Source organism: Fomitopsis serialis (genome assembly GCF_022376445.1).
Source record: "Fomitopsis serialis strain Sig1Antser10 chromosome Unknown B0H18scaffold_31, whole genome shotgun sequence".
Lineage (NCBI taxonomy): Eukaryota > Fungi > Basidiomycota > Agaricomycetes > Polyporales > Fomitopsidaceae > Fomitopsis > Fomitopsis serialis.
In genome coordinates this window covers 273,747-295,458 of record NW_025954991.1, presented here as the reverse complement: position 1 = coordinate 295,458, position 21,712 = coordinate 273,747, and the positions used below count along the sequence as shown (strand labels likewise).

Here is a 21,712-nt window from a genome sequence, read left to right as displayed (position 1 = left end):
ATCTCAGAGCTACAGCGTCCGATACTGACTCAGGCTGTCCTTGTCTCGGCGAGAGTGAACCACCATGCAGCAATCTTCTCTTCGGCAGCGCAGGCCATCGGAGGCGCAGAAGCTGGCAAAGGCACCCAGCAAGAGGGTAGGGCAGGGCCTCCGAGATGCTGGACGCAGAGCAACGCGGGTTGACGAGAAGATGAAGCGGCGAATGTCTGCGCGGTTCGCAGAGATCTCTTCCCCTACAGATGCCTTGGTTCCCGACGTCCCTAGCCTCCCAATCGGACCTACAGCCTCTCAAACCGCGCTCTCCAAGAAAGGGGGTGCGGCACCGGCGGTAGCACAGCGGGAGGATCCTTGGACAGCGGACCTTAGGCTGCTGGACGTCGATGAGTTTGACCCGGATAGATGTGTGTGCAGCCTGAGCTTACACCGGATATTTTTGACCTGTATGGACAACAGACCTTAAGACAAAGATGGCGAACTCAACGGAGGCCGAGCTGAAGACTCTACAATCATCACTGCGAACACAGCAGGATGGCGTTCGCAAGGACCTACAACAGGACGTCTTCCAGAAGTAAGTGTCTCTGTGGGCGCGTGTTGCATTCGGTCGCTGACTTGCGCAGCTATACACAGTTCGTCCAAATCTCGAAGGAGGTCGGTGTCATTGAGAACGAGATGCTGGAGTTCAAGGACTGCCTCTCGGAGTGGAAGAGCATGCCATCTCTCCTTCACGTCGAAGAGTCTGCATCAGCAGCAGGTAGCCGACACGTCCCTTGCGCGCTTTTGAACCCTCTGACACAACCTCACAGAGCGACGCCGCAATGTCCGATCCTCCATTGCCGACCTGCGCGTGCTCTACGCCAACCAGATGCAGACGCTCCATCAGCAAATTGAAGGTTCGAGCAAGTTCGTGCCGACGACACCGGGACGACATGTTGTCTCCGAGATGGATAACATACTCGCTCTGAACGCCGCAACGTATAAGGTTGACCATCCCGTCCGGTTCGTCATTCTCGACGACGCAGTGCTCGTCGCGCGGATCCGAAGGAGAAGGAACAATGTCGAGAACGACAGGCTCGTGGCAGAGCGGTGCTGGCCTCTGAATGAGATGCTCGTCTTGGACACCAAGGACACTGCTAGTGAGTCTAGGCGTAAATATGCGCAGCCATGTCCGTGTGACGAACGTTTCAAATAGCGATGTCCAACGTCTTCAAGATCAGACATGGGAAGGAGACCCATGTGTATCGTACTGAAGCCGGAGGAGACAAGAAACAGCTGCTTTCTCAGTTCCGTCAAGTCGCAGAAGAGCTCTCTGCTAAGCGCCGTAAAGAACGCGAAGCAGAGCATGGTCGCAGGAAGAGTCTCTACGTGGCCGACGTACGTTTGACCACCTTTCGCTTTGCACGTACGTGATAACTCAAATCCAACTGTATAGCGCTCCTCAATGGCGTTCAACGTTGAGAGCATGCCACCAATACCGACGTGGATGGCCGACTTGGTGGGTCAAACAGAGATGGGTGCCACGGCGAAGGAGAAAGCCGAGCGTGACGCACGCTGGATGGGCGATTATTGTGACGAGCTCACCGTCTCGATTGCGCTCAGGGAGTGGGACAAAGCCGTCGAACTCGTGGATAAGGGTATGCTCACTCCTTCTGATGGCCGCTCGAATACTGAGCGCACTGCCGCAGGGGACGCGCATCTTCAAGAGATACCGAGTCTGGCCACGAAGCTCACGCCGCTGCGAGGTCAACTTACTGCCGCACTCCTGCAGTCCCTTGCCCAGCCGACGAATCGCAAGTCCGCGGTGACCCGGCTGATCGCTTTATTGGTGCGCCTAAAGGCTGGGCCGGCTGCTCGCAATACCTTCCTACAGGCACGAGCGGACATGATACGCAAGCGGGTGCGGTTGATCCGCTTCGAGGGGCATGTGGGCACGTATGTCGGTGACCTCGCTGTTGTGGTCTTCACGGGCATCAAGCATACGGCGGACTGGTTCCTATCAAGTTTCCGGGAGAACGAGGTAGCGAGCTGTGAGTCACTGCTCTGTTGCTGCCCGTGAGCTTGCGCTGATGATTTTGACCATACCTTTGCCCTAGTCTTCATTGGATGGACGAAGAAGCAAGTCGAATTCTATGCGGAGATGTTCAGGAAGCAGGTATACAGCTCGGATGCCGACCAGCAAACCATCGAAGAAGCCATAAAGATCACCCAGTCGCAGAGTCGTAGGGTGAGTCGAGGCGCAGTCTTTTTGGTTGTGTACATTGTCTTACAGCTGGACGTCCTAGTCACTGGAAGAGTACGGCATCGACTTCCGCTTCCTCCTAGACAGGCTTCTGTTGGCAGAACCACCAGACAACTCTATCCCGCGTCTGCCGCCATCCAAGCCTCAGAGGGAGATCTCACATGAACTGATGCACACACTATCCTCTGCGTCGATCCGATCACGCTCTCCTGCAATACCCCCTCCTCAGACTGCAGCCCCAGATGTGCCCCCTGTACCCCCGCTACCGCAGATCACCACCACCTCTCCTGGCACGTCTACCTCAGCATACACACGTATGTCGCCAGTATCTCCCGCGCCACGCACTCCATCATCGGCTCGCATCGCTACACCGTCGCCGCGGTCACCGTCTGCGGGCTCGCCACGCGCACCGGCGCCGTCGAGGACACGTCCGGAGGGGATCCTGGGCGAGACGAGGCGGAACCAGCCGAGCCCTGCGCCGCCCCCGAAGTCGCGAGATAGGCCTGGAAGTGCCGCTGGACATAGGCCCCCGCCGGTCGCTGTGCCACGACGGGACGGGATGTTCTGAAAGCATTTAACGATGCATGGACGGCACGTTCTGTACGACTCTGTAATTTTCGTCGATTTTCATTTACTGGCTGAGCTGAGCTTTCGTCCGTCCAGACATCTAGAGATTGGATATGGCCTGGGTACAGCCTGATCTTGCGAGCCTGCTGCATACATGGTAGACCTCTCGGCAATTCAACGCGATTCGGGTTGATCGAAAAGTGCGGCATTGTACATCATTCAAGTGAGACTAGCTGCGGCCATTATAGCGGCCAACTCAGGCTGAGATGAAGATCACAACCACTACTACTGATCCAGCCGACTCCAATCCTGGCACCCTAACACTTCCTCCATCAACGCTCACTGATTAGGGAACGTCGCGCTCTGGGATCCGGCTGTCAGTTGCATTAAGAACCCAAAGTAAAGGAGTGCGTACCATCGAAGTCCTTGGTATAATCGTACGCTGTCGAGCGCATATACGCCGCGATGCGCTCTCCTTTCTCCACATCAAGAGTCTTCACGACACGTTCTCTCCCCTCTTCGTGGACGATCTGCCACCAGCACCGGAGGTCGCCGGTTATGTGTGTATCGTGCCACGCCTGGAACTCACCGCGATCCGAAATACGCGGTTGACGTTCCTGCGACGTGCGGATGACGAGCGAGAGATACAAGAGGCTCGGTATAGATACTGCTGAGGCTTGCAACTCATCAACGATATTTTGGGGAATAGCGACGGAAGGATCATTTGGCGCGTCGTCTGCTGTCTTGCGATCACCATGAAGGTGGCAAAAGATCTTAAGGCAAATAACGCCCGTCCTACGCGCGAGTAAGGGTTTGACGATTTTCTACAGATAACCATGAGCGTCTTCGAAGTCCTCTAGCGAATTACTAGTATGGCACTCACCCACCAGCGGAGCATACGTCGTTCCAACGTCGCAAGGCGTGTGACATGATGAAGCCTGAGGGACAGGTAACGGAGTCGGTGCGAGGCAGTCAGGAAGTCTGACCAATACATTCCATCCAGCTTGTAGTCCACTTCGGCCTGGAGCGCAACAGGTTGCACATTCTGCAGTGCTAGGATAGCAGCCTTGCGTACTTGGGCCCTGTGCTTGCTGGTAGTTGGTATCCTCTTCGAAGGTGTCACGACAGCGCAAGTTACTTCGAACAGATGGACGGGATTGCTGAGTTTCCATTGAGCGAACAGTACAGCAGATCCTCGGACGTGCTCCAGCAACGGCCATCCTGGAACGAGCGATAGTCGTGTTATAGCGCTCGTCGGAGGGGTGCACAGATGAAGTCGGCGTGCATTCGGAAACATGCACGCCAGATCGTCGGGCGATGGGAAGGTCGCAATATTCTCCACAACCAGGCAATCCACGCTGGGCGAACAGAGGTCCGTGCACTGATCCAGGTAGGGGTTTAGAGGAAGCGTGGAGGGTGCTGTTTGATGCAATATCATGGTGCGAGGAGCGGATTGTAGACCACGCAGGAATTTGGGGACAGCAGTGTACAACATGTCCATGTCTATCACTGACAAATGAAGCATGCGGCAGAGTGCTTCGGAAATGCGAGGGGCGTATGTTAGCCACACCTCTGCGCCATCCAAGGCGAGAGATTTCAACCAGGAAGCTTGCTCGAGAAGGTCTGCAAGACGTGCAACTGCATCGGCAGTTATGGCAGAGTCAGACAGATACCTACCGCTGTATTCTGCATGCAGTAGTTCTTCTTCCGAGAGGATCACGAACTTGAGCTGCAGCTCTCGCAGCATAGGTAAGCGGTGTCGCATGTCCTTCAGCATGTAAATGCTGAACTTGAGAGCTTTCTCAACAGAATAAAGCGATACGGAGGTCAATGCTTGGTGCTTCGCCAAGAGATGGAGACCTCGCGATACAAGGGATAGTTGACGTGCATCCCGGGAGGACAGATACGAGATGATCATTGAAAGCGTGTCTTCATTCAAATCCAGGATATGCATGGCTTCCTATGCGACTCGGTCAGAGGGACGCGAACCGAGTCAAAAAGCAACTGAAGAGGATACCTACTGACTGACTGATAGAGAAGATGAGACGAAAGTGGGCACTGAGCTAGGTTTGAAGAGAGCGCGGTCGTGGTGAATGGTGAGTGCCGGCGATTCTTCGTCGTCGGGTTCAGGCCTCAGGCCCAGGATGATCGAGAGTGCCAGTTGTCATGCTTCGCGCAGTCGCACACATTCAAGGACAAGACCCCTGATACTCCTTGGCAACATATAACCTAACACCGGGAACAGCACTTCCGAGTCGACTGTCGAACATGCAACGGAAATCGCTCCTTGTGGAGAACCGTTTCGGAGCACATTTGGGATCCAAAAGATTGACGAAGATGTTATATTTTCGGTCGACGAATTTCCTTTTTTGGTAATTGTGGCGATGTTCGTCGAATATCCTTCGTATCTTCGGCATACCTTCGGACTTCAAACATGCTCCGAAACGGTTCTCCAACCAGGAGCGTTGTTCATTGCATGTTCGACAACCAATTCAGAAGTATTGTTCCCGGTGTAACTCGGACTCGTCAACGAGATCGACTCGGAGCATTGGTTTATTACCACTGTTGTGTCGGTGTACTTACCATCCATCAAGGTTGTGCATACCGCCCAGGGGAACTGACTGTAGTACATATCTACATCCACTGCAGGACGACAAGGGCTACGAATGGCACTATCAGTGGGGTTGCAGGTGGGGCCACTGGCAGCATGTTACTCACTGCCTAGTGCCACTGAGATCATTCTGTATTGCAAGCTCTTCGACAAACATCAAGTTAGACGTGTGCACGTCACTGCATGAGAGCACGATAGAAGTCTCTCACCGGTCAGTTCGCTGCTAGGACGAAAGGCTCCACTTCGCCGGTCCTACGAGCAACACGAGGCACTTGCAGCCAATTGAGTCGCGAAGTTCTGCCGATATCTGGCATTGCCCTGACGGATGCGTCGTAGATCAAATACAGTGGCATTGTGTTCATGTCCTGGGATGACGTGTCCCGCAGGTAGTTGTGCAAGGTTACACACCCACACCATACGTCATTCTCTGAACTGCTGTCTTGATGAGCCCACTCGGATTATCACGGAATCCCACTAATGACTTTCAGGTTCAAAAGAGGCAGTTGAGATCGTTGTTCTGTGGCTTCATAAGCACAGATACCTGTCGCGATTACGACAATGAGTACTATTGGGGCAAGCACTGGAGACGCACACTGCAGGTTTTTTTGAGTCTCCACAAAAATGCCACGTTGATTGTCTGTAGAACCCTGTTAGTCAGCTCTTATTCCGAGACATTGAAACAGAACACAACGTGCTTGCCAGCTGATAGAATCCTACAAATTGCATGGATCGCCATATGACGAGGACAGCCAGACGCATGGTAGAGGCACGGATGGAGGCACGTCCAGAATCACTATTGAGGCATGCGGAGTGCCAGAAAAGTAGTCGTTAGCAGGCTTTAGCGGGTCAATGCCACTGCATGTAGTACCGCATGATCACTGTGCGAGACGGAAAGCGTTGAGTATAAAATCCAAATTTGGTCGTGTATCGTGGCACCCCGACGTCCACGTGACAGACCCACAAACGCGCTGGACGAGCTGGCCTTCTCCCTCAACGCACCTTCAGTCAAATTGCAGACGTTGCCCTCTGATCTACGGCTCGTCTGTGCCATTACAGGGCGGATACGGACTGGATGTCTAAGTGCTCGACTCACTGTCACGCTTCCCTTGGCTATCATACTCATGGCTAGAGAAGCAGAGCCGGTAGTCCATACATACCTCCAAGTTCTCGTAGTACGTATTGTAACCAACTTTCACTGCAAGCCACTTATGCCCTTCTACAACGAGTTGACGAACATTGCTCTTGGCGGCTTTTTCCGACCGTGATATGATACAAATCGCAGTATGTCCATCAACTTGGCCTGGGCATATTCCTGGCCGAAAGTGACAATCATTACCCCAAGATTCACTGGGACGCCGCATCATGCGCACGCAGATGTTTCCTGATTCTGTGAGACGTCCATTTACTAGAATTCTACGCTCAGCTGGGGGCGCCACTGTGGTCCTAGGACTCAGGCAGGGCCTATCCCGAATCCTACGCGTCACGCCGTCCTTAGCAGCATGGGTGCGTCCACGGTCTACATTTTGCGTGCACTCAAATGATATAATCCCGTTCTGAACAGAGCACACTCGAGCCTGACAGATGTGGGGTCAAAGTCAAACGATGCACCTCATGGAAAGTGGTGAGAGGGGTGGAAGCGTGCACATGCTCTGTGGACACTGCCTAAGAGATCCACGAACGGCGCTCTCTAGCCGAATGTATTGTCCCTTCTACCATAGAGATGCTTCGACGAGGATGGCCCCACTCTGTGGAGTCCACTATGGCAGACGCTGCACCGCGCCAGACTGTACGTAAACCAAGCATTGTTCATCACTCTCCTGACACTCGAAGCGACCTCGATAAGACCATCGCAGTATGTCTGCGTCTTCAAGATGCTGCTGATACGGGCAGCGCATCCAACTGTATAGTGCGTCTAGAGCCTCTCCTCCCTACCCGACGTGATTGATATCCGCAAGGCGCTGCTCGCTGATTCTTGAGTCAATCTTGACAGCCCGCCAGACGAGAGAAGGAGAGCCTGGCCAGGACGCTTCGCCATTCAGTTTGTTCCTGGGAACCTAGACGTCTCCGGCAATATGCCATGTCGGTTAGTGAGCGCGGATGTGCGGTCTCGCCGACGCTGCGTGATAGTCTTTGAGGTGGTAACGCACGGTAACCTATGAGGTCAAGGTCAGGAGGGATCTGCTTACTGTTCAAGCGTAGTCGCTGAGAGCGCCATTATACTGCAGGCTTACGCTCCAATTAGCAATCCGCCTCTCCGTTCGTGCTGAGATACCGCCGCGATGGCCTTGTCGAACAATTGACATCGCAGAGCGCGCCTTCCCTTTTCAAACCTATGCATTGCCCATTCACCGGTCTGCGCAGTACCCGCGCGCGCACGATAGGACGACCATTGATTCACCGGGCACCCGACGGGATGCAAGGTTCGTTCTTGACAACGTACGACAGTCGCCGTTACACCGCAAGTGGAATGAGCGCGCCACTGCCCGCGCTGCCCCAGTCAGCGGGGGTAAGCCAGTCGTAAACCCGCTGAGCTAAACACCGACGTTGCGCGGCTACGTACCTCTCGTGGTCGGCCTCCAGGCCATGCCGTAAGTCAATCATGGCACGACTTGCCCGACGGCAAGTCTATTCGGAGGAAGGCCTCGCCGTGCTTCGTCCGCCTGCCAGTGCCTGTCAATTGCTGTCATGCAGCACTATGATTAGACAGATAGCAGATACGACCTCCTCGACGACCACTGCATCAAGCACATGGCTTACGAAAATGGACTGGCAAGAGCACTCAAGAAGACTCATGTACAATCCAGAGCACCGTGCGCGCGCCCAGGTGTCAACCGGTTTTTGACAATTTGACTTGCGAACGTGGCCTAAGTGCGCCCCCAGGCCGACAGTGCAGGGTCCTGAAAACGATGTGAGCAAGATCTGAGTGACTGTCATTGAGCGGGATCCCTTGCCGGGCGCTGCATCCAGTCTCGGAGCGCCCCGCTGCCGACCGCGGTCGCCTCGAACTTGAGCTTGAACGTTCAAACGCATTCGCGAGCAGTTCGCCGTGACTGAGGCTTGCGAGGGTGGCACGGTTCATGGACGATCTGTGTGACTTTGCGAGCATAAGTAGTAGCTCGGATTCCCAAATGATGAGACGTAACAGCCGCAACGTACAGCGGTGCACTTTATCAGAGAACTTGACGAAGTGCGCACACGGACGAACCTCAAACTCACTCAACATCTGCTGAATGTGTGGCAGTGAAAGGGCTAAATCCATGGCATTCAATCAAGGCCGGACGTAAGGTATAGATAAGTACTCAGCGATCTATGAACCGTCCTCATAAGGCTCGGAAGGAGGCCCGCAAGTCTTGATTTGCGGACCGTCCGCCACCCTCCATCGTGACATCGTCCCCCGGAGTGCCATCATCTTCAAAGATATACTGGACGGTGCCCGACTGGTGGGTGCAAGTCCACACCATGGTGTTGCAAGTGGTCATGTCCCGGAAGGAATACCTCTCCAATATCGCAACAATGACCGGTGCTGAAATGACCACGCTACTCCATCAACAAATTTGCATGATCAAAGAGAAATCGCACTCTCGCCAGAGCAGGTCAATCTGCAGCGGCCCCGAGTGGGCCAAGAAGCCTCGCAGAGCCCAACGACCAAGGACACGTCAATATGAAGCCTGAGAGCGAGCATCCTGACGAGGATCCCCATCTTCCTCCACCAGTGGGCGCAATAAGAGACTACACCTCCCGGGCGTCCAAACTCTGATAGCCGTTGATCGATTCGCCCGCCAGAGCCAGCAGCAACAACCCCCGAGTCCCGAGTCCCGAATGCCAATTCCCCCCAGGGAGGCGCAGATCCAGAGGAATCTCCCAGGGAGTTTACCGTTCCTGTGCGTGCGCCCGCGTACCGGACCCAGGTTGCCCTCGCAGAGCAAGCGGGTCCGAGACGTAGCCCTTCCGGGAGGCCCAGCGGTGCGGATGCGTGACGCGAAGCCCCACGTGCGGACCGGACAGTGCGAGGCAGAGGTTCGGTGACGTTCGGTGGGACCCAGGTTGCCTGGCTGGATGGAGTTCGCTCGTAGATGGACGTCGGTTGCGAGGCTGGGAATTTGGGATTGGACGGAGTCGCGACTCGCGGTCGGAGCCTCGGGCCTGATATCTAGGGAGCCTGAGGTTCTGCCAGGGCTGTGGCGAGAACGCACGGAGACCGAGTAGCAGTTGGCCGGTGTACGGAGATGAGGTCGAGACGACACCATATTGCGCCGTTGCGCCCGCCGACGACTCGGAGCAGCGCGTCGTGCTGGTAAGTAGAGCGTTCCTGCACGCCCTGGGAGCAACGTGCGCGATGACGGAGCCTGTTTAGAACGCAATCGAGTGAATTTGACTGAATGTTGTGCATGCATACGCACCGTCCCAACTCTCAAGCCGCCCGACTGTCATCACGGCCTCGCGTTCGGTCCGAGTTGTCCATGCCTCGAGTGATAAACGCGCCGATCCATGCTGCCACGATGCTTGCCAGTCAAGATCCTGCCGAAACTGCCGTCACGGAGCCTAGCCATTGGCTAATCGCCGTTTAGCGCGTACACCTAACCCGGGTGCCTACCCCAGATTGACAATCACTTCACCGCGGAGCGCATAACACGCCAGTGCGACCCACATGGCGGCATAGCGGAGAGGTGAGGTTGGTGCCGCACAATGCGGTGGCGTCGGACGTGGGGCGCGCAGCGATGGGAGGGACGAGTTCGGCGAGCACCGTTTATGGTGCAGAGGCACAGGTGTTCCGTCGAAGAGAGGCAGGTCGCGCTTTGGTGTGCGGCGATACGGGACGTCGGAAGGCGACGCCGGGAGAAGACAACCCTCGAGCTCCCAGCCAGTTTTGAACCGTAGGAACCGGAGACGCGCGCCAGCGGGAGAGGCGTCCAATCGTACCGACTGCATATTGTGGAGGATCGAGGGACTGATAGTCTATTACAAAATCAGAGGGCAATCTGACGCTTCCACGCGGCTTGTCCGTGTCTTTGGGCGGTTATGTATGTAAGAAGACCGACGAACTCTTGATAGGGTATTATGAAAATGGGTGTGCGTGTTCTCGGCGTACCAAGGTCCCGTTTGACACTTCCTGCTCGCGCTACCAGCCTTTGGGCATAGGAACATCAACTCTATGGGTCACTGGCACAAGGAACGAACAAACGGACGCACCTGGAGTTGACCAGCCCTGGTGACACACCTAGTGTATGACGGCGCAAGTCTAAGAGCAGTGCCAGACCACGTCAAAACGGTGGAGGCCTTGCCTATCATCGCATACCACACCTGTCTTTCACATTTCACAAGGTCTGCAGTAAGACAAATATGGCGGTCAGCAGTTGTGGCGGCGACGCTTCCTCGACTCTGTGTGCGCCTCGGCCAGCGCAATAGGGGGCTCTAGGGCGCACCAGCACGTCGCGTCCGCCGCTAGTCCCAGCTGACGTCCCCCTAGTCGACGCTATCCATGGCTTACCACTCCGTCCTAGAACCAGTCGTCGGCGTGCTAACTGCGCAGTCGAAACTAAGTGGGAGACAAGGCTGACGTTAGGTTTGAGCCGAGCCGCTTCGGTGCACAGCACGGCGCCGCGCGATGGAGTCGGGCGTACGTTATACTGTACTCGAGGAGAGCTGGCCCCGGCGCGAACGTCGTCGAGCCTCCGAGTCCGAAGTCGCATTCAAACCTGCAGTCATAGCGGATGGAAACGGAGCGTGCGACGTGACAACCTCACTCACACGGTAACAAAGCCGCAGCTTCGACCTCACAAAACTTCACAAAATCGAGAAACGCGCAGCTCGTGGAGTCAAACAACGGGGAGACCACAAGTGACAAGAGGGACGACCATAGTGACCGCGGCCCCACGGGGCCGACCGTGACCCAGACGACCCCGCCTCGGCCCCGCCTGTAACCGCCAAGAACGCGCGCGCCATTCCCTTTCCAGGTCCTGCAAGCGCCCGCAGTGGCGACTCCAATTGGACACGCTCACCTAATCAATTCAGTCGGCCGGGGAAGATCTCGGAAGATCTCGATGGAGCCAATGCGCGCTAGCCCGATATGGCTAGGCCCCGCCCCGCGCTCCTCGCCTTCGAGCGCGAGATCACCATCGGGTATGGGGGTGGCGGAGGCTCCTCGAAGTTGTGCACGCGGACCAAACGCAGACGCATAGGTTCTGGAATGCCCCTCTCTGTCCGTCCACGTCGGGCCTGACAGAAAAACTGGCCTCGCGTTTTCTCCATCGTTCTGTACGGAACGCAAAAACAAGCTTTCCAGCGGGAACGATGAGTCGGAAATGACGACGATCCGCCCGACTGAAGTGACTCGTCTTCGCGGGCCTGCGCAATGGCATGCGTGCGATTCTCGCGGGGGCTGTTGCGGTCACTGCTTGGCACTCCCGGTGTGCTTAGGGGAAGTACTGGTTCTCGCGACGTGGTGAGCGCGTGGTGTGGGGCCCGGCCTTTCCAGTCAGACTTGCTCAACCTTCAGCGTTTGGCGTTTACCTGGGGGTCTGGCCCCAGGGTCCATATGCGACCATCGACAACGACGCCTGTTAATTGCGAAACCGACCCTTCGGAAAGCGGCGTCGAGCGCGTGCGTGCGTCCCGTTGGAGGTCCGAGAGGGATGGAGCGATGGATCGATCGCGGGTAGGTTAGATAGGATACGTCCATGTCGAGACCGAACGTGCGCACGTACCACAAATTTGCTTTCCAGCGTCTGCGCGGGACTCCGGGATGCAAGGAGATGCGGACGTTTGTGGGCGGGGACACACCGCATCGGCGAGGACCACGAAATCTGCGCGACGTAAAGATACGGCGCGTCCGACGCCCACCGTCAGGCTTACAAGCCGACTTACGAAGCACCGACGCGCGGATCGCACACGGGCACTGAGGCGCAGAGAAAAAAACGCGATAAAAGGAGATTCGGTCGAACCGTCACTTACACAGCACACCGATCGAAACGTCCGAAGTAGAATTGAACCGTCGGACGACGGACGGGCGGGCGCCTGCATTACAAAGGAGTGCCATCGGTGGTACGCCGCCGCGTACTGCGCACGTACATACAAATGCGGGAGTGTGAAGAGGAGCCCGTACCGCTGGCAGTGGACGTGTGGATCTCGTCAGGAAAATGAAGCACAAGCAGAGCGAAGAGACGCTGTCATTGTCCTCTCGGTGCTCCACGTACGTACCAGCGTGAGCCCTTATTATGGGCAGAGGGCTGTGGTCCTTATGGGTGGGGGTGGGTCGATGCGATGCGAGGCAAGGGAGTAGTGGAGAAGACTGCTACAGAGAAGAGGGTGGTGTCCAATGGCCGACGAGTATAGTATTGAGAAGCACGACGAATACGCGAGCTACGCGCGACCGGGATGGGTTCTGCGCCCTCGAGCGCGAGCCGCGGCAGGAGCAGACGGCAAGAGACGTGCCTGGCCCCAGACCGTGATCATGACAGCCGATTGACAGCAGAACGGGCCTCGATGCATGGACGCCAGGCTGAGAGAGGAATGGACGGCGTGCCATGCGCACGCTAGAACGGAGATCAAGATAGGGTTGGGCCCAAAACAGGATTTCAAACAAACAGACGCAGAAGATCGCCCATCTCGCCTCATCTCGACTTCGACTTCGCCAGCGCCTGGAGGGCTTTAGAACCAGACCGAGTGGCATGAGCAGCAGATTCGAAGGGTGGGCCGAGGGAGTCTAGGGGGCAAAGGTTGGGGCGAGGCGATGAGGCTAGTTTGGCGTAATCCTTCGTGGATGGGCCGGGGAGGCTATAGCTAAGCTGAGTAGCGGATTGCGTTACTTACCGTGCACATTAGGAGAGTCGCCGCATCAGGCTCCGTAAGGGCCGGAGTGCGGAGTCGATAAGATCGGAGGCAGTCGCGAGCGAGATGGGACAGGGTGCAGTATCGATGGAGCAATACAGCGGGAACAAGAGGCGGGACGCGGCGAAGGTCGAGGTGGGCAGATAGAGGAGTAAGACGTAAGGGAAGGCGCTGAGGACAGCGAAGAGAATGCAGATGTCGGGTGGGACAGGGCGGTGCGATAGTCGCGAGGGTGCGCCATAGCGTGGGCTGTTGGATGGGGGAATCGGACATCAAGGGCTGAGCTTCAGGAAGGGGGCGTGTAGATAGAGCTGACTGGGCCGTGGGCGGGGGCAGCTGTGGGAAATGGCACGTTCTTGGTTAGGTGGGAGGCGTACGTACGAGTCTAGGGGGAGCCACCGTAGTGAATGGCTGAGAGATGTTGGATCGACTACGGGTGCGTCGCGGAATATTTGGCAGTGCTAGGCCAGAGAGGGCGCGCGGGCGGAGGGCCGGCGGTATTGGCAGGGCGGGAGAGGGGGGCGAAGTGAATGGGATGGCGCGATAGGAAACTGATGGGAAGGCCAGAACGTGGGCTGCCGTCGTCTATTGGCCTGTGCGAGTGGAGCAGTGCAATCGGAAACGAACAAACGTACAGCAGGGCACTCGCGGGGCGCAGGGGCGGCTCGCTGGCTGGGGCAGCGAGCGCAGGGAGCGGCGTGGCGACGAGCGACCGTGGCGTGCGTGGCAGGGCGGGGCGGGGAGCGCCCGGTGGAGGGCGGGATGGCCTAGAAGGGGCACACGTGGCCCGAGGGACGGGCTATCTACATGACGTCGCCGTCGCGTCGGGGCAGATATGGACTAGAATATCAAAAGAGGAGCCAGCGCTCTCCTCCCTTTTCCTCCGCGCCTCTCCCCTCCCCTCTCCTCCCTCCGCCGTACTTATCCCCCCGCGTGCGCATAGGGCTCTGCCAACACCATGCCCTACTCCCTCCCCTCTGGCCGCACCCCCTCCGCGAGCACGTCTTCCGCAACGACGACGACGACCGCCACGGCCAGCCCAGCCAGCCCGCGCCTCGGTGCGCACCGTCGCACTCGCTCCTCGGGCAATTTCTCAGACGAGCGCGGCCCAGGCGCGTTCGTCTCCCTCGGTCACCTCCCGCGCTCCCACAAGCGCGCCGTCTTCCACATTGACATCGACAACAACGACGACGACGATGACGACGTGGGCAGGCCTTCGTCTCTGCCCGCCACGCGCTCTTATGCCTCTCCTCTCTCCCCGACCAATTCTCTTCGCCTCTCCATGAACACCGGCAAGTTCAGCCCCAGCGTCGAGCCGCCAATGCGCATCGACATACCCTCCGCACGCGACTCACTTGCCCCCGACTCTGTACCGTTCCCCACCTCTTCACCGCTGAGTCCCACAGACCAGGCTTCCCCGTTCATCCCTACACCTACCTTTGCCCGCTCCCAGAGTTCTTCCTGCACGTCTTCGCTGCCGCGCACGCCAAGCACTCCCATCATCCTCTCCAACGGCAAACCTTGAACCGTCTCTCAAGTCTTCATCATCGTCTCCGAATATCGCCGATCTCCCGCGCGCTGCCTCAAAGCACTTGCGTGCTCAGTCGGCGCCGAGCACGCCCGCAGGCCCCAAGAACGTCCACTTTGCCGACAAGGACTCCGGGCTCGAGACCGTACGCGTCTTCTCGCGCTCCGGCAAGCCCGCCAGCCTCTCCAAGCCCCCCGGCGATGAGACCGAGACAGAAACCGAGGCGGAGAACTCCAGCATGAGCCAGAACTCGTTCCCCTTCCCCTCCCTCTCCAGCGAATCCCCGCTCCACGAGATCGACACGGTCCCTCGAGGACGAGCACCATACCCGCCCCAGACCCGGACCCGTACGCGAACGTGCATCTCGAGACCCTCACGCTGCCCCGCACGCACTCGCCGGCGCTCCGCGGCACGGTCCTCGTCCGGAACTTGCACTTCGAGAAGCGCGTCGCCGTGCGCTTCACGCTCGACGACTGGCAGACCACGAGCGAGGTAACGTGTAGGCACGTCGTGAGCCTCCCGAGCCTGCCGCCGCCGTTCCCGCAGGAACATCGGACCGTGGGCGATCTGGCGGCGGGCATTGCGAGTGGGCAGGTGAAGGCGGATGAGCTGAGACAGGGTTGGGATCGCTTCAGGTACGTCTCTATACCTACGCCTTCGTCCTTATGTAGGCTGATCAGAGGCTATAGCTTTACAATCCGGTTAGAGGACTACGAGCACAAGCTCACCGAGCGCACGCTGTACCTTGTCGTGCGCTACTCCCCCGGCATTGGCGGCGAGTGGTGGGACAACAACAGCGGGCAGAACTACAAGATCGGCTTCCGGCGCGCGTCCGCCTCGCACTCGCTGAACTTCAGCAGCATGGGCTTCGGTGCGATTGGCTCAGGGAGCTTTGGCCAGGCGATCGCGCAGCAACGGACGTTCAGCGCGCCGAGCACGCTCAGGTCGACGCCGATAACGGGCGAGCCGCAGCGCGCGGCGGACGCGGAGAGCCTGCCGCGGGCGAAGGCACGGATGTATGCGCCCCCGATGGCGCGCAGCTCGTCCAGCCCGTTCCCGCCGCCGAGCCCGAGCTTCGACCCGCCTGCGTCGGCACCCGCGACGATGGAGAAGGACAGGGAGAGTCCGACGAGCCCCGTGCAGGGTTCATCGCCCGGAAGCTGAGCCTGAGCAACTACGTCGCGCCTGGGACAGCGAGTATGGTGACCCCGCCGATGACCCGCCTCAGAGTGGGAGGATGAGGAGTGCGAGTTTGCCCGCAGACGCGGGGATGCACGCTGATGTGACGGAGCCGTCGCAGGGCGAGGAGGAGGCTGAAGCGAAGGAAGGCGGTTAGAGCAGTCTGCTACGACCGTCTCGCCTGCCCCCGCGCAACCGTCGATGGCGACACCCTCCGCCCCGTCGAAATTGCCGTCTTCGCTCGCGCCGCTAGACTTGAGGATAGGGAGCAGCGAGCTCGGCGCAGAGATGGGCGTTGAGGGCACGCGCTCGCAGCTGCTCAGCCCGCCGTCGTCGCCCGCGAGCAGCATGTCTCCGCTCGCGCTCAGCCTGAGCGGGCTCGGCGCCGGTGCTTCGAACTCCAGCTCTGGCTCGTCGACGCCTATGAACAGCTACAACGCGTCCCGCCCGGCAGGCTTCGCGAGCCCCGCGTCGGCCTCGCCGCTCGACTCGTCGTACGCGGCGCTGATCCGGCAGTGGTGCTTCACGGGCTCGCCCAGCGGGACCCCGAGCGCGACGGCGACGCCCGCGCCTACTCCGGGGCCGGTGGGCGCGGTAGGGTTTGGGCGGGGCTACGGGGCGGGGTTCCCCGGGTTTGCGGTTGGAGGGATGACGGATGCGGGGATGGTCGGAGGTGAGTTACTGATTGTTGGCTGTGTCTCTTGAATTGGGATCCTGTGTTCGTGAGTCTCGAGTCTTGGATAGTGGACAATGGATGTTGTGACTCTGATCTTGAACGGGGGAGAAGGCCTGCGCATGTGTGCGATCAGGCGGAGGAAGAGAGAAAGGATATGCGTACGTTCGCCGCCGTCGTTATACGAGGACTACGTTGTGCGAAGTCTTCGTGCAGACGTCATCTTGCAGAGCGCGCGTTTGCTGGTTATGACGCATGGTCGGGTGGTTTGCCGTTGTCGTCTGCCCGTGCGGTCATCGATCCTTTTAGCTTCGTGCTCTTGGTTTTCTATCGTGCTCGTACGCGCAAGGAAGGAGTGCTGATACACGCCATCGTCTCCCTGCAGCTCATATGCGGTGAACGCGCCTGCGTGACAGCCAGTTCACGTACGTCGTCTCCCGACAGCCCTTCCGTTCCTCAGCATACCCTCCCCTCCGCCCGCTCCTGCCTTTCTCGACCAACTCGTACGACATCGCCCTCACCTATCTTACCCATTTCGACCCGTAACCGCCATGATCCCGCAAGATCCGCTGCCAGACACCGTCAGCTGACGCCGCGCGCCTGGCTTCCTCCCTCTCTCCCCGCTGGGGTGTTACGTTGCTCGGACGCTCTCTCGCTGATGCAGAGGACGAAGACGTAACGCGGCCGGACCTCCCATCTGCATGTGATGTCCCGAACGGGTAACCGACGACCAGCTGTGGTCCGTCGGCGCGCCTGCGCGTGGACGGCGCAAAATGTACATATGCGTGCGGCCTGTTCGCGCTGGGCTTGATTGCTCGAGCGCGCACTCACTCCCCAGGATCCAGAGGCGACATACCCCCCACCATCCCGACTCGCGTAGGCCTCTCGGGATGCACTATCTATTATTATCTGCTTCGACATAGGTCGTCTCTGTACAACAAACGTCTCCCTTGTCTTGCAAATCTCGCGGTTCATTCCGACCACACCAGTCCAAAAGGATCCCGACGCTGTCGATGCGTGCAGACCCGCTTCGCCGTCGCTTCCACCACCATTACGACTTATCTATTGACGACGCCTGGCGAGGGACACACGGCCGAACGGCGTCGCCCTTACCACCCCTTTCTCGTCCCGTCTCCCGTCGCCCACCCACACTCGTTTGCGCTCTCCGAAGGCCTGATCTGAAGGTCTGTACGATATCTGTATCACCACCTCGTTCGTGGCGCTTGGTTCGTGTTTTCTCGCGCATACATGAGATTCTCGTCGATCTGTTCTTCACTTCCCGCCCCTCTGATCTCACCCGTCTCTGCACGTATATGCCCCCGCACTCATCCACGCTTTGGTCTGTTCGGCTCGTTCCATTGGTTTTACTGTCTGCATCTGGATGGACTGCCGCAATTGTACATACCTCTCAACCGGTCTTGTCATTTGGTCCGTCCCGTATACACCCGCCCACTCACACTAGACACGACGTCCAGGCTCCCGCTCCCGTTTCCATTCCCATCCGTTGTCCCTTCCCGTACCCATCGTCGCACTCTCCCACGGACTGATACCAGCGTTATCTACGTATACATTACGTCCAGTCACGAATCGCAATACAGTCGTGCTGTTCCTTCACTGCGTCCGGGAAGCTGGCGTCGGCGCGCCCGCGCGGCCAAGGAGATACGAAGAGTCCAGATGAAATTGCATCGCGTCCACGGTCTCGTCGAGCTTATTCCCTGCGCAGTTGTCTGGACATGATCACGAGGTGTCCATGTCCATGCCTGGGTTGATTCCCTCGTTCGCTGCACCGCGTGATGGCAAGCGGGACGTAGGTCTACGTAGAGGCTGTTGTCTACTCCGACAGACGTCTGCCCAGAGAACCAGACTGAATGCAGAAGACCGCAGTAAAAGATCACGTCTACAATGGCCGCATTACATCCGGGCTGCGGCGCGCCGAACTGGGCAGATAAAGCTAGCCGGACGTAGTCAGGACAAAGAGGCTTTTGGGCTTTGTATTGCAGTTGTATTGTATCCGAAATCAGAACACACCGCAGCACGAGAGCGTAGGGTATGGCTGCGGGGATGCGACCTATCCCAATCGTGGCCAGTGACCGTAAAATGAGGCCTTTGCGTGTTCTTGGGGCCGGGAGGGTGATAGGTACGTGCGCCCGTGTGGTCAATGCGAGAGGCGCTGACAGTGACAGAGAGTTCGATATAGCATTGAGTACCAGCGCGGACTCGCATTTGTAATTCGGCATCTGGGACGGCGACAAAAGGCGAGCTTGTTCAGCAGAACCGGCTTGACACGGGCAGTGCGATTGTGCAGACGACAGTCCAATACAAATGCCCAATGGGTCGAGGCGGTATCGGCGGGGCGGGACGCTACGGTGAACATCCAGGTCACGCCAGAATCCGCGAAAGACGCACCGAGGGCCCTTCGCCGAGCGCTGATGCGCCCGGCATGCGCCAGCGCGTCGGGAGGGCGGATGGGCCCTTTTTCTTTCGTCGAGTCGTTCGATGATCAGATAAGCCCGGTCAGCGGACGAAAGTCATGTAAGTATGATAGCTTCGTCAGGGGGCATTCCGATCTGGGGTGTGGCGAGGGCGTAACCCCATTCCTCGACCGGGGTGAGCGCGCGAGGCTTACCAGTTCTCTGGCGAGAGTGGGGCCCCGCAATCGCACCCCGTATTGTGGACAGCGTCGAATCGGGTGAAGCTCGCGAAACGTCTGCGTGAAGATAGCCAGGCGAGCTACTCACTTTTGCTGTACGGGAGTGGAGTGTGATCTGAGACGATGGTCAGCTTTGTTCCGAAGACTTGTCCAGCGAACAAGACTCACCAACACCGAATCCCACGTCGCCCTGAATTAGACACGACTTACACATAACCTCAGAACAGTCAACGAGTGTCACGGCGCGATAGGCTTCAGGCTGAAATGCCTTCAGATGGACAACCATTGTGTATCGGTGCCCAGCATCAGGGAGCATCAAACATACCGGAAGCAGATCGACAGAAGGCACAACATCGATGTCCAGGCGGTTCAAGAGTGCTCCGTCGTCCGCTCGTTCTCGGGGGTTGTACCAGGTTGTGCGTGGTTCCTGCAAGACCATCAGAGCCTGTCGTCGCTTAGCCGGTGTGGAACAATGGGAGGAGTATCAATGGTAGATTGCGGGGGCACGAAGAGGGATCTGATTGTGAGCTGCGCGAATGCGAACGACTTAGCTGGAGGTTACAGCCAAGAGGATGGGGGTTATCGCCAGTCACTTGAGGTGCTGGCGTTCTCGGTGGGTGTCAATGCAGATCAAGTGATTGCAGTACTAGTCGCACCAAGGTCTCGTTAACAAATGACAATTGCAGCAAGGGTTGGCCTCGGGAAGGAAATGATGTCGCCAAACGAGGTATCCTACCTCCTTCACATAAGTCCCTTCTGGTTAGAGGTCCTTGTCAAAGGGGTACTCCATTCGAGCCGCATCAATAGCTCTACCAATGTTAGAAACAGGACGGGGATAGGCTTGACTGGGCAAGTCAAATCGCGTACGACAACTACCCGGTCCTACTGTACGACGCGCGTCGGCGCAATGGTAGTCCACACAGCTAATGCATGCGATTCAACAAATATAGACCTTCGATTACTCGAACAAGCACGTACAATACAAACATTCCAGCCCATTGAAACAAGCAGCTCGTTCCTGCATTTGCAGAATTGTCTGAACTACCGGCTCTGCCTCTCCGACATAGCAAATGAAACCCAAGAAGAGGCGTGACAAAGTCGAGCACTAAGACATCCAGTCGCTATCCGCCCTGTAATGGCACAGACCAGCCGTAGGTTCAGAGGCGAGGTCTGCAATTTGACTGAAGGTGCGTTGGAGAAGAGGAGGACGCGCGCTGTGCGCGACTTTGACGCAGTGAGCACGTGGCACCGGCAGTATCCGAAGAACCCGTATTTGGATATCCTACTGAACGCCTGCAGCTGACTCATCCATGTTCCTCGCTCATCGTCAAGACAGGACACCATGTGCGTCACTGCCGAATTTCTTTCTATGTGTCTGCTTCTAAAATAGCGTAATATACCGGAGGATCAAAATGCGTCTGCTCGCTGACCGGCTCGTTGAGCCGGGGGCCCTCATTATGGCAAAGCCTTAGCTCCTCGCTTATCATTTACTCAACACATGCAACGGTATACGCCTTGATGTGCCGACAGACATTTACGCAATTTCATTCAGAAATACGTGTTTTATTGACGTGCCAATAATGACAGCCAAGCGTACAGCTTTTCCTTTGGTCAACACCAATCGCTGTACGCTCATTCGCTTCCCACCAATGCGTATGATCCGCAACGGATACTGTCTCAAAAGATGGCATATAGCGTCGAAGACATCAGCTTCCGATACAATGGTATGCCGTTGCGCCGCTCGTCGGCAATGCAAGAGGTTCGGATCAGTGCCCATAAAGGTGAGAAACACGTATCTAAGCAAGGAAGAGACGATCCATGCCTCATGTTTGCACCTTCCCCAAGGATACCGGTCCGTGATGATGTATTCATTACGCATGCTCGATCACTTCTTCCCGGACGCAGATAAACACATCACGTCTATTCCCTCGGGCACACTTCGCAGATCGCCTGCGTTTAGAGCCTGCACGCGAAGCCCTCCCAATCTCATAGATCTCGTGGACTCGGAGATTCCGAACGCAGAGACGATACCGTCCGAGATAAGTAGCATTGCAGGATGGGATCTGCGCGTCTCCATGCGTCGTGGGCGGTGGCAATTCCGGTGGACTGGAGACTCGCGTGGCCTCCTTCTCAGGCTGATAGTGGAATTAATCTTTGCTATCAGGACACGCAGACCGGTAAGTAACTCTTTCTCAACCTGGACTTTTACAGCAACATTGACACATTGGAACTGAAGACGGGACGATCAGAATACCAGTACGCCGCTCGTCTACACTGTACCTCAAACTCTATGACTTCGATGCTCAAGACAAGACGCATGATTGCTTGGGGCCTGTCAACGGGACAGTCGTTACAATGGAAAGTAGCTTCAAAATGTGTGTGGGGGGGGGGGGGGGGGGCAATCACCGGCGTGGCACGCGTTGTCCCATTGAACGCGCGCG

The 21,712-nt window shown here is 57.5% G+C and overlaps 8 protein-coding genes across 8 annotated transcripts; 3 read left to right on the top strand and 5 right to left on the bottom strand.

Moving 5' to 3' along the window:
• Positions 1-64: 64 nt before the first annotated feature.
• On the top strand, positions 65-2,804 carry B0H18DRAFT_1118969 (uncharacterized protein; the record flags this gene model as incomplete). Its single annotated transcript, XM_048033879.1, has 9 exons — positions 65-401; positions 454-568; positions 618-751; positions 804-1,133; positions 1,190-1,371; positions 1,430-1,631; positions 1,683-2,024; positions 2,091-2,221; positions 2,280-2,804. 9 exons carry the CDS (start codon positions 65-67, stop codon positions 2,802-2,804), a joined length of 2,298 nt encoding a protein of 765 aa, XP_047893705.1.
• A 175-nt stretch (positions 2,805-2,979) lies between these two features.
• Positions 2,980-5,027, bottom strand: B0H18DRAFT_344040 (uncharacterized protein). Its single transcript, XM_048037674.1, has 4 exons — positions 4,825-5,027; positions 3,687-4,763; positions 3,219-3,627; positions 2,980-3,166 (listed from the first exon to the last, which is right to left on the bottom strand). Exons 2-4 carry the CDS (start codon positions 4,755-4,757, stop codon positions 3,150-3,152), a joined length of 1,497 nt encoding a protein of 498 aa, XP_047893704.1. The 5' UTR covers positions 4,758-4,763; positions 4,825-5,027; the 3' UTR covers positions 2,980-3,149.
• A 3,603-nt stretch (positions 5,028-8,630) lies between these two features.
• Positions 8,631-10,227, bottom strand: B0H18DRAFT_1006314 (uncharacterized protein). Its single transcript, XM_048028644.1, has 2 exons — positions 10,026-10,227; positions 8,631-9,967 (listed from the first exon to the last, which is right to left on the bottom strand). Exon 2 carries the CDS (start codon positions 9,806-9,808, stop codon positions 9,071-9,073), a length of 738 nt encoding a protein of 245 aa, XP_047893703.1. The 5' UTR covers positions 9,809-9,967; positions 10,026-10,227; the 3' UTR covers positions 8,631-9,070.
• B0H18DRAFT_343817 (uncharacterized protein) lies at positions 9,907-10,537 on the bottom strand. Its single transcript, XM_048037673.1, has one exon. The coding sequence runs from the start codon at positions 10,341-10,343 to the stop codon at positions 10,005-10,007; it is 339 nt and encodes a 112-aa protein (XP_047893702.1). The 5' UTR covers positions 10,344-10,537; the 3' UTR covers positions 9,907-10,004.
• Positions 10,538-14,107: 3,570 nt separating this feature from the next.
• On the top strand, positions 14,108-15,404 carry B0H18DRAFT_1006295 (uncharacterized protein; the record flags this gene model as incomplete). The annotated part of the gene is made up of 3 exons (XM_048028643.1): positions 14,108-14,695; positions 14,733-15,073; positions 15,139-15,404. Coding segments are annotated over exons 1-3 (1,103 nt in total), but the record flags the coding sequence as incomplete, so codon positions are not given.
• A 745-nt stretch (positions 15,405-16,149) lies between these two features.
• B0H18DRAFT_1118966 (uncharacterized protein) lies at positions 16,150-17,167 on the top strand (the record flags this gene model as incomplete). Its single annotated transcript, XM_048033878.1, has 3 exons — positions 16,150-16,621; positions 16,852-17,016; positions 17,082-17,167. 3 exons carry the CDS (start codon positions 16,150-16,152, stop codon positions 17,165-17,167), a joined length of 723 nt encoding a protein of 240 aa, XP_047893700.1.
• A 912-nt stretch (positions 17,168-18,079) lies between these two features.
• On the bottom strand, positions 18,080-19,710 carry B0H18DRAFT_954757 (uncharacterized protein; the record flags this gene model as incomplete). Its single annotated transcript, XM_048042289.1, has 7 exons — positions 18,080-18,180; positions 18,237-18,858; positions 19,028-19,099; positions 19,248-19,328; positions 19,360-19,364; positions 19,440-19,461; positions 19,597-19,710. The coding sequence occupies 7 exons, from the start codon at positions 19,708-19,710 to the stop codon at positions 18,080-18,082; spliced, it is 1,017 nt and encodes a 338-aa protein (XP_047893699.1).
• Positions 19,711-20,514: 804 nt separating this feature from the next.
• Positions 20,515-21,638, bottom strand: B0H18DRAFT_1006276 (uncharacterized protein; the record flags this gene model as incomplete). The annotated part of the gene is made up of 4 exons (XM_048028642.1): positions 21,508-21,638; positions 21,177-21,448; positions 21,117-21,123; positions 20,515-21,052 (listed from the first exon to the last, which is right to left on the bottom strand). Coding segments are annotated over exons 1-4 (428 nt in total), but the record flags the coding sequence as incomplete, so codon positions are not given.
• Positions 21,639-21,712: the final 74 nt, after the last annotated feature.

Coding starts and splice junctions, on each gene's coding strand:
- B0H18DRAFT_344040 (XM_048037674.1), bottom strand. CDS start 4,757: ATGCATATCCTGGATTTGAATGAAGACACGCTTTCAATGATCATCTCG. Junction 3,628..3,686: donor GACGTATGCTCCGCTGGTGG/GTGAGTGCCATA, acceptor GGTTATCTGTAG/AAAATCGTCAAACCCTTACT.
- B0H18DRAFT_1006314 (XM_048028644.1), bottom strand. CDS start 9,808: ATGCATGCACAACATTCAGTCAAATTCACTCGATTGCGTTCTAAACAG.
- B0H18DRAFT_343817 (XM_048037673.1), bottom strand. CDS start 10,343: ATGCAGTCGGTACGATTGGACGCCTCTCCCGCTGGCGCGCGTCTCCGG.